Source organism: Scyliorhinus torazame, chromosome 2 (genome assembly GCF_047496885.1).
Source record: "Scyliorhinus torazame isolate Kashiwa2021f chromosome 2, sScyTor2.1, whole genome shotgun sequence".
NCBI lineage: Eukaryota > Metazoa > Chordata > Chondrichthyes > Carcharhiniformes > Scyliorhinidae > Scyliorhinus > Scyliorhinus torazame.
The window spans coordinates 331477944-331489313 of NC_092708.1; the positions used below are offsets into that span (position 1 = coordinate 331477944).

The 11370-nt window shown below is 40.2% G+C and overlaps 1 protein-coding gene across 2 annotated transcripts; it reads right to left on the reverse strand.

Moving 5' to 3' along the window:
- Positions 1–5106: 5106 nt before the first annotated feature.
- Positions 5107–9933, reverse strand: zbtb42 (zinc finger and BTB domain containing 42). Of its 2 annotated transcripts, none has more exons than XM_072489839.1 (2): positions 9776–9933; positions 5107–8581 (listed from the first exon to the last, which is right to left on the reverse strand). In XM_072489839.1, exon 2 carries the CDS (start codon positions 8565–8567, stop codon positions 7143–7145), a length of 1425 nt encoding a protein of 474 aa, XP_072345940.1. In that variant the 5' UTR covers positions 8568–8581; positions 9776–9933; the 3' UTR covers positions 5107–7142. The 2 variants fall into 2 exon arrangements, with proteins under 2 accessions (XP_072345940.1, XP_072345941.1); XM_072489840.1 differs by lacking the exon at positions 9776–9933 and adding an exon at positions 9093–9194.
- Positions 9934–11370: the final 1437 nt, after the last annotated feature.

The window sequence follows — 11370 nt, forward strand, 5'->3', positions numbered from 1 at the left end:
ATGGATTGGAGAAGTCGGGGTTATTCTCCCTAGAGAAGGTTGAGAGAAGTTCGGAGTTGAGAGAAGTTTGGAGAAATGTGTTCAAAGGCCTGTGGGGTCCAGACAGTGTGAATATAGAGATAAATTGCTCCCTTTGGCAGAGGGGGTCACAAACTAGGAAACAGATTGGCAAAGGTGATTGCAAAGGCGACGTGAAAAAAACCCGTTTAATACAGCAAGTGGTTATTATACAAAATGCATTGCATGAGGGTGATGGAGGCAGATTCAATCCGGGCTTTCAAAAACGAGAGTTGAAGAGAAGGGTGGGGGGTGGGAGAGGACTAGCTAAATTACACTTGCAGAAACTCAAACCAGCCAAATGGCATCTAGCTTTGCTGCATTTCTTCTACAATTCAATGACTCAGCAGCTGTCTTCTGACTTTGCTTCAGGAAGGTGCCTCAAGGATGTTTTTCTATCATGTAGTTGCACAATCCATGCTCAGATCACCATTAACACCAAAAGTAAATGTGTGCAATGAGTTGCGTAGGAATTAGAACAGGACATTGCTCATTACAAGTCAGCGACGGACATTCACTAGTGACAGCAACTTCATGACTAGGTGCACAGTCAGAATTGAAGGATTAGTCAAGAGAACCATTAATAATTATTATGGGAACATTCAAAGGCTAAAGTAGCAGTGAGTTAGCAAATTACTCTTTTAGAAGATCATTTCAAAAAGGATTGCACAGACAGAAAGGGCAAAATTCAAGATACAATTTGAGAATATAGTGGCTCTACATTTAAAGGCAAAGCCAGAATTAACTCCAATTGAGGCACTATGATATTGCATTACGATTTATTAGTGAAATATAAATCAATAGAATAGTTTAATTAGCCTTTTTGCAGATTACGATCCAGACATTAATACACTGGAGCCATTTAGAAAGACTTGAGTTACAATTCCTTTAGCAAACACTGACAATACTTAATTTAAATGTAAATCACAATGAAAAGCTGCATTGGGAATTTGAGACCGCAACAGCTTAATAAATATTCAGTGAAACTAATTTCTATAAGTGTTATGTTTCATCATTAAAGACTTTAATTACCACAGCCTTAAACCTTAATGTATTATGCTAATTTATTACAACAACTTTAACAAAACATCGTATTTACCCAAATGCTGCATTTAGAAAGGCAGAACTACCACTAGATGGTGGTGTTACACCAGTCATAACCACAGGTCAAGGAGATTACAACCTACCTGATAGGCACAGAACTTTAACATTTTTAGTTCACTTAGTTATTTATGTTGGCCAAAAAGCATACCTACCAATTTGATTTATTTCCAATTCTTACAGTCTCTGTCTAATCTTTAACTATTCCTTCAGAGAGTGTGCTCTTGGCCATGGATGTCTCCAAGACAACCATGAATACTGTCCTGAAATGGCAAAGATGCTCATTTCTTGCTTCTGCACTCTTACTGAGAGATGCAATTCTCTTGTCACCACAGGACCCCCAGCATCTACTAATGCAGTCAAGATCCAGTGAAACCTATATGTAGAAGAGTCAGAGTCAGTTGTTAGGAAAACGGACTGCTGGAAAAGATCATAGTTCGAAGATAAATGAATACCATTCTATAAAAAAAAGGTTTAAATTGAACAATTATTTTCTTAATAAGAAAGCCAATAGATACAAATTAAAGAACGGTGGGCTGTAAAGTTATACTTAACTTCAAAGCATAAATGCAAATACATGAAATTATCTAGTTTACATCAGAATAAATTTATTTAGAACACGACACAGCTGTCCTGTAACAAAACACAATTAATTCCAATAAAGGCAATAGCATCTGAACACATATCCAAAATCACAAATGATCCTGCATTTATTAGGTCTTAGAAATATTAATTTAAAATTTTACTCGTAAATCAACTCGCGTTTAGCAACATCGCAAAGTTGTAATTAAGCCACAATTTATAGATGTCTTGTAGCTCTAGGAACTATAATCTGGAGTTAAATCAGGAAAATTTTGGTTTAAACAAGTTTGAGCAAGTATGGTTCTATTGAATAAAAGTGCTCAGCTTTATTATTTTTGTTTTATTCATTCAAGGAACGTGGGCTTTGCAAGCTAGGCCAGCATTTGTTTCCCATTCCTAATACAGTTGGCTGGGAGAACAGGGAGGTGAGCGGTTGGTGAAATTAAGGAGAGGTGGGAATGGGAGCTGGGAGGAAAGAAACTGGAAAGTATGGAGTGAGGCGCTACGAAGGGTAAATGCGACCTCCGTGCGCAAGGATGAGTCTGATACAGTTCAAGGTTGTACACAGGGTTCATATGACGTGGGCAAGTATGAGTGGGTTCTTTCAGGGGGTACCTCTCCAGAGGTATGAGCGGCACGGTGGCTAGCCACAAATATGTGCATATTAGGTGGGGTTATGGGAATAGGGCTCTCTTTCAGAGGGTAAGTGCAAACACGATGAGCCAAATGGCCTCCATCTGCACTGTAGGAATTCTATGTGTGTTCAATTAACAGTACATCACCAGGATGTATTATTGAAGTAACAATTATGTTCCATAGCCAAGAACATTAAAATTGGTTGCAAGGTTATGAAATTAGCTTTAAAACATTACTTTTTACTGAAAGTGATCCAGGACAAATATTGCATTTTGACAACAAAAATGTATATGAACCTACGGACTAAAACAACAAGCAGCTTATTCGGACCCTTGCAGAAGCATAAAGGGTGATCTGCTGCAGTAAGATTTACAAAGTTACTTTTCAGAAACCCATCTCATCTAATATTTTGCTTTATATAATTCAGCATGGAATGTATTTGAAATGTACTAGGAAGCTTAGTGTTTACAAAATTTGGCACCAGTGCAACACATTGGTGCAAAGTATTGTTGGTGCAAAGTGCTGTTGCTTCGAAAATATAAAGAGTTACAATCACAAGTCCCCTTTAATCTCACGTAGGAAACATATATCCAGAAATAGGAGGAAAAATTGGCAAATGGCCACAGCTTGCACACTATTCTAATGACACAAAGAAGCCAAAAAGTTACATTTATTTTAAAGAATAGAATAGCATTAAGTCAGTCAGAAATAATATGTTCAAATACCACTCCAGAGGTATGAGCACCGTCTTGCCTTATACTTCAACATTGCTAGAGATGTCTTTCAGATAGATGGGATATTAAACCAAGGCTCTGTCTTCTCTTTCAGGTGAACACTAAGATCACATTGCACCATTCAAAGATCAGGGGAGTTCTCTTATTCTTCAACCAATATCACAAAAATAGATTATCTGGTCCTTTACCTCATTACTGTTTGTGGGGCATTTCTGTACGCACGTTGACTGAAGCTTTACAACAGCGGCTTATGCTTCCAAACTGCTTCAGTTAGGTACTTTTGAACATCCAGAAAATAAAATTAATGCAAATGTATTAATTATATTTGCTAATAATATCGATGAGCAGTATTAATTTTAGGTCGCATTTTTATAGGTCTGGTAAGTGAATTATAAAATGTATTTTATTCCAAACGTATATGAAAAGGTTCAAACACATATACAACATCGGCCTTCCTCCCTTCCATCAGCTCCGGCTTCTCCGATATCCCAAATATCGCCACCAAAGGGTCTGGCTCAACCCCCTCCCCCACTATCCTTGCTAGCGCAGCGAACACTCCCACCCAGAATCTCTCCAACTTTTCACAGCCCCAGAACATATGTGCGTTAACATATTGACTGGTCCCCACCCACTTTTCAAACTCGTCTGCCACCCCCTGAAAGAACCCACTCATATTTGCCCACATCATATGAACCCGGTGTACAAACCTGAACTATATCAGACTCATCCTTGTGCACGGAGGTCGCATTTACTCTTCGTAGCGCCTCACTCCATACTTCCCAGTTTCTTTCCTCACAGCTCTCCTTCCCACTTCTCCTTAATCTTCACCAACCGCTCACCTCCCTGTTCTCCCAGCCAACTGTATACCCTGGTAGGTGAATTATAAATTGTAGCTTAACTTGTCAAATAGACTTGTCCCAAAAAGTCAGAATAGTTCTTGCATTTGTTTGTCATTAAAGAGCCTCAAGTTGCACATTAATCCATAATTCAATTATGACCAACTCATTTATTTTGGTGGGGATGGCAATGAGATCAGAATTTACATAAGTCACTGCAACATTTTACTCCAATCTCCAACCAAATCATGCAGGAAAAGTTCTGAGTTCTGCATGAATTTCCGTTCTGTGGTGCATCTAATGCATAGAGTACGAAGTTCATATTAGAAAAGGTTTGGTCAATAACTTGAGGCAAATGTTTATTTGTGCCTTTTGTGTAGACAAGGATGGGCCATTAATAAATGGTTTACATATAGAAAGTTTTCTTTAATAAAAAGGTCATTGCTAACCTCCACCATGCCAGATGCAGCAGTGTGTGATTAACAAGAAGGCAGTTCAGCATACATACATGCAGATAACAGTAACTGTGCTAATATTTCACTGTATTCTCTTGGGTATTGCTGGTACAACTGCTCAATAAATCTCTAATAGAACGGCACCACGGTACCTCACTAACAAGAAAAACAATAACTATTAAAGTGCAATCCAAAATGGTTTTTGTATGGCTCCAAAATTGGGTTAGTTTTATCAAAACTTGCTACTCAAGAATAATTACATACCTGTGAATATAGCAAATGAACTACCAAAAGGATTTTAAAATGAGTATAAATTGTAGGTGTCTTATCAGCACTGTATTATATTAGGCAGAGAAGCATTGCCATAGAAGTTAAAACTGAAGCAGTACATTTTTAAGTGTTACAGATATTTCACAAATGCAAAACAACGAGAAGGCTCTATCACTGGTGCAACAGCCTATGTTTATTCTAGAGATAGATTTAAAGAAACATGCCAAAAATCATGAAAAACAACATTCCAATAAAAGTCGTAACCCTGGAACTTAAAATCATCAGGGTCACTTTCCAGCAAGGCACTGGAGAAAACAAATCCAAAACTGTAAAAATCACAATGATGGTATTCGAGTTCCAAACTTTCACTTCTAACGTCCCACATTCAATGTAATTAGCTTATCTTCCATAATTTAAAAAAAATACACGCACAAGTAAACATCAATTCTTTTAATAAGAGTTGTTCAATTTTCTGAACAAGTTGCAACCGTGCACTGGTTATTTAATCCATTGAATGAGGTAATATATGAAGGCACGTCTTCACAAAATATACAGGCATTTAGACTTTGCCATTAACAAAAATACATAAGCACACAAAATTAGGAATCTTAATATACTTGATTTTTTTTAGATTTTGCTAAAACTAAAAAAAGTCTAGTCACGATTGTCACAGTTTTACAACACACTGAAACAGTGGCCAAAAAAAAAATATTAAAAGACACCTTGCTGAATAAGCGCTAACAGGTTTAATTTTTTTTTAAAAATCACCCTTCACTTTCCGATTGTCTTCTATAGACCATACAGAACACTATTGTTAAAATTTTGACAAGGAAACATTTTCCTATAAAAATGCAATAAGTTTTGTAAAAAAAAAAATTAGACTCCTTTCTAATGGCTCTGCTACATTCTTACTATAAAACTCTCCATTAATAAATTTCAAGGATAGGAATTATACACAGCAACTTTGTAAAGATCACAAAAAACTATAAATAAAATGTTTCTGATTATACAAAACTTTTACAGACCTTACCTGTTTATATTTTATGTTAGATGACTAGTCTCCAGTTTTTAAATTTTCCTCGAATCTGCTTATTAAGCAGATATGGTAAATTGAATTTTAATAAACCCAAGAAAACCCAGAGTGCAACATAAATATTTTCAAGTGTGCAATACAAGTTTTTTTTTTAAATATACATTAAATGAGTGGTTTTTGATCTTCAATTTTTTTTTAAGAAATTGAATTCACATTTTACTTCTTCAAAACCTTTTTTTTGTTCCAGTATGATTCAGTAATACCAAATGATCAGGGAACGCATTACTGAAACGAAATTCCCATTAACAATAATAAACAAGTTTTTTTGAGAACACAAGATTTATGCAGTTAAATAAGAAAACTCTAAACATCATCAGTAGTAATTGCTGTTTTTGAATCTTTGTCATAGAACTCAAATCTTCATAAAATTCCCCCATTTGCTGCATCAACATAAAAAAGTCCATTCTATTTGAAGATTAAATAAAGTTCAATGAAATAGTTCAAAATTAATTTTCTAAAAATTCAGCCTTTAACAAAAAAAAAAACCACTCCATCCCAAACCATCAAAATGCTATAAATACAGTATCAAGTTTAATCAGGAGAAAGCGATAACATTTAGTAGTTGTTCTTGGTGCTATATTCCAATCACAGCAAACAACAAAAATACAACACTTGATGACTGAATTTCTCCAGGAGGTAAGACCACATATCCTGAATTTCTCCAGGAGGTAAGACCACATATCCAAAATCCATAGGTTAAAGCTACAGTACTGCATTGCAAAGCATAACGGTTGATTTACCTCTCATTTGGAATGGTATTGGGTCATGTTGCTAAGTGATGTCATCCCGTCAAGCATAACTATGTACAGTAAAACTGTATTTCAGAAGGAGTAAGAATGTTTGCTTAGGTATTAACAGATTAGGCTAGCCATTTAACAACTGCCAGTATTAGTTATATTTTGCAAGCTAGCTTTTAGTGTGCAAATCACAGTATTGTTCGATTAGCGGGCTGATTATTGATTTTCAAATATGGCTACTATATTTGATGATGAATGATTGCAAAAGATAGATCATGCTACAGTTAATAATACCCAGAGATTATGCCAAATTTGTACACTGTCAAATCCAAAGTGATGGGGAAGATGAGAAATAAAAACAAACTTAAGGACATGAGGTATCTGAAATTTTCAGCTGTTTTAAGATAAATTGTGACATTCCTTTAATATAACAATTGGATCGTTAATATTACAATATTGAAATACTGCAGCCTTAAACAGATTTTGTTTTAAATATTGAGAGCAGACTTTTCACACATTTTATGCAAGAAAGCCATGCAGTGGAATTTGTTTCTTTACACTTCAACTAAACCATGCAAGATTTCCAGAGATGAACATTAATTTTAAGCCGATATTCAGATATGCTGCTAAACATTCAAACATTATCTAATAGCAATACTCTTTACAAGACCACAGTGGAACTTGCGTATGTGCCTGTACAGATCACCCGACTGCGTAAATCGTCTTTCGCACCATTTGCAGGCATGTGGTTTCTCCCTGGTGTGCACAACTGTGTGACGGCTGAGATTATGAGAGTACTGGAAGCTCTTCCCACATTGACCACAGGTGTAAGGTTTTTCACCTGAGTGAGTTCGTTCGTGACGTTTTAGTGTGTACATGCAGGAAAAGGTTTTCCCACACTGTGAGCAGGTGGGCATAGAGCCATCAGAAGGCATTTTGGCTCGAGGACCATCTTTTTCCCTGAAGTGGGTGCTCAGGTGAAGCTGAAGAACATGAGGGCTTGGGAAGCCTTTGCTGCAGAGGGGGCAGATAAAAATATGTCCTGTCGACATTACCATCCTTGTGTTTGTAATATCAGATGATGGCATGTCATCCTCACTCCCATCCCGTTCATGCTCTACCCCTTCAGTATGTGTCACACCATTCCCTGGGAACACAGGTCCAAATCCAGCTAGCATACTACTGGCAGAATTCCCACTCTGGCTTGCAGGATCCATTTCTTCACTGTCCTCTTGGTCTGACAGCAACTCCTGTTGATCTCCAACAAGTGGCATGGTGCCCTGCTGCTGGCTGTCGGAGGCCAGCTGTCCAGAAACATAGGGGGAGTAAAATAAATCTCTTCCAGACACAGGCTTGAAAGACAGATCTAGAGCACAGTCCACATCAGCTGAGGCCTTGATATGGTTAATGTCTCTCTGAGGCAAAGCTCCTGTGAAACTATTGACACTGGACTTTGTTTTTCCAGCTGCTGCATTGCTGGATTCAGTGTCTGTAGACACAGAATTGATACCTGCAAGATCAGAGAAGCCCCTACAATGTCCATTAATCTTTTCTCTGTTTGTGAGCTTTTTATAATCTACAACAGTACAATTTCTCTTGTTTGGTGTGTCAAAATTACGCACTGCTGGTTCATCGCTTTCTGAAGAACTCTCTTCTTTGACAGGTCCAAGTGCATTACCATTTGTTTTTTCATCCACACACAGGTCTTTATCTTTCAATTTCCCCTTACAGACTTTCACAATGTTGTACATGTGGAGGTAGCTGGCTGCAGCTAGCACATCTTCCACGGGCAGACTATTAAACTGAAGTTTTCCCTCATACATGAATTCAAGAAGCAGGCCAAAGGCAGGAGCTGTGACAATGTCACTGTTCAGACGCACAATGTCTCTTTTGTCCAGCTGGTCCCTGTAGAATAGATGGAAGTACATGCTGCATGAAGCAAGTACTGCACGATGGGCTCTAAACTGAACGTCTCCAACTAGAACAGTACAGTCACAGAGAAAACCCTGGTGACGCTGCTGACTCAGACACTGCAGCAACTGCCGACTATGGTCTGGAAACTCCATTCTTCCTTCATAACCTGCAAAACACGAAAATCGAACAGAAATCAAAACAGAAGAAATGCCAGCGTGCCCTTCCATTAAAACTGCGCCATCGACCGTTTTAAAACAAGTCCAAAATTGCGAAAGGCTGATAAACTTAACGACTGTTCGAATTTGCAACGAGCACCCAGCGTTCGTGCAGATGGCATCCGAAACGCGACAGCTGTCAGAAAAATGTTATCAATTAGGCCAAATTAAGTAACGACCATTTACAGCAATTAGTTTCCCAAGTAATCACCCAAACTTTGGCACTTCAGGAATGACAGAAAGAGCGTTCATTCAGTGATCGCTCGAATGGCGAGCAAACAACTGTTTACTGTTAATACCTTGACCACAAGCAACAAGGAATGAAACTTTAATTCTCACGCCCACTTTTGATTCACTCCTCCCTGAAAAGCGTCAATGGTCCTTAAAGCATTTCTGTTTGGGGGGGGGGGGGGGGGCTCAAACCCCCTCCCCCCCTCAACCCCAAACCCCCCGGACACCCACCGAGTTAAATCGGTTGTAAATCCGAAATGGATCCTGAGGGAAAGTGGCGGCGAAGCAGAGAGAGAGAGAGAGAGAAAAGCTGGGCTCACTAACTCCAGGAACAAGCTGGAGAGTCAGCTGCTCTGACATCACTGGCAATGGAAATGCTACCTCCAGCTGTGCTCCTCTAATGCCATATGTTCCTTTAACTCGGGTTCGCAGCCAGCAAAGGGGGGGGGGGGGGGGGGGGAATAGTGCACCACCATTGTCCGACAAAGCAACATTTCCAATCTTACATCCTTTTCTCACCCACCAGAAACAAAAAACAAACAAACGGTGAAACGGCAAAAAGTGCAACTTTCTCTCGAGTTGAAAAATATGATTGGGGGGGGGGTGGGGGGAAGAGAGAGAGAGGAGAGAGAGAGAAAAATATATGATAAAGTCTTGAGTGAACTCTCTGCCTGGTTACTTCGGCCTACGGGGGCAGCAGTGATAAAGGCAGTGGAAGAAAGGGAGAGAAAAATAACACACACACACATAACTCCTCAAGCAACAAAAAAAAAAAAGCCCCGACCCACAACAAAACTTGGAGCGGGCGACGGTCAGGGAAGGAGAAGGGGAGCAGTAGCAAGCAGCGGGAGCAGCGCCTCCTGTACCTGGCCCGGGGCGCGCGCGCGCTGCAGTGCTCCAGGTGTTCCGCTTACCTGGACAGGCGGACTCGTGAGGCGGCTGTGGGCTCCGGGGCGAGCGCTCATGAGGCCAGTCTCTGCACAGCTACCGTGTGGTCCCTTCATCTGCGGCCCAGATGTTAGTGGCCGCGCAGCCAACTGTTGGTGAGTGTTGGGACTCGCCTGGGCCGCCCGCTCTCGCGATACTTACCTATCGAGCAGCGCTGGTTAAGGTCAGTCGGCAGCCAGTGGATTGCTCGCGCCCCCCCCGCCGCATGGTTGCTGGTTTTTGTTTACTAACCACCCCTTGTCAGCTCAGCTGTCCCCCCTGCCTCCCCGCACGTTAACTTCTAGGTCAATGCATTCAGTTTTATTTATTTTTAAAAAGCTGTTCACTTTCAGCACTTGCATTTCTGATCAGTAGAGGATTAGCAACATTTGCACATGCTGTTCTATTCGAAGGGGATACACCAATTATTGTCATTTTCTAACTCTTGCTTCCTTCGTTCAGTGAAAGAGCAGTAAGAAGTCCACCCAAGTTCCCCAGGCCAATATTTTCCCTCAACTACGACCAGCCAAAACAACCCTTTTTGAGATGTGCAAAATTAACTCTTGTTTTTGCCTCCATAGCAACAGTCACTGCATCTCAAAAGGAATGCTGTGAAAAGTCTTAGGAAGTTTTCAGCCAAATATGAATATGGGTCTTTTCCTTTTCACTCCATAGGTTTTTTTTGACGACATTAATGGCTGCAAAATGGAAATTTGGAACGGTGGATTGCCGCTTTTAATAGTTGCTCCCCACTTCATCATAGAATCATAGAATTTACAGTGCAGAAGAAGGCCATTCGGCCCATCGAGTCTGCACCAGCACTTGGAAAGAGCACCTTATCTAAACCCACACCTCCAGCCTATCTATCCCTGTAAGCCAGTAACCCCACCTAATCTTTTTTGGACACTAAGGACAATTTAGCATGGCCAATCGACCTGACCTGCACATCTGTGGGAGGAACCCCACGCAGACAGGGGAGAAAGTGCAAACTCCGAACGGACAGTGATCCAAGCCGGGAATCGAACCTGGGATCCTGGAACTGTGAAGCAACTGTGCTAACCACTGTGCTACCATGTCCCCGCTTTTATTGCACTTTTGTTGGCATTTTTAGTTTCCCAATGTCCCTCTCCCATTATTGATGTGTCTCCAAGTCAAGGGGACTTGTCCCTTGTTCAATGAAAGCCCCCATGGCACTATTTAAAGAAAAGCATCTTGTTCTCCCAGTTCCCGGCCAATATTTGTCCTCAACCAACTCTGTCCAAAATAAATGCTATTTATGGAAGCTTGCAATGTGCAATGTTTGCTTACATAGCTACCGTCATTGCAACTCAAAAGTAGAACCAACCTCCACATGGAAATTCATAAAATCCCCATATTGCAGAAGGAGGCCATTCGGACCATCACATCTGCACCGACCCTCTGAAACAGCATTCCACCCAAGCCCGCTCCCCTGCCCTATCCCAATAACCTCAACCTAACCTACACATCTTTGGACATTAAGGGGCTATTAGATTGGCCAATCCACCGAACCTGCACATCTTTTGGACCATGGGAGGAGACCGGAGCACCAGGAAGAAACCCA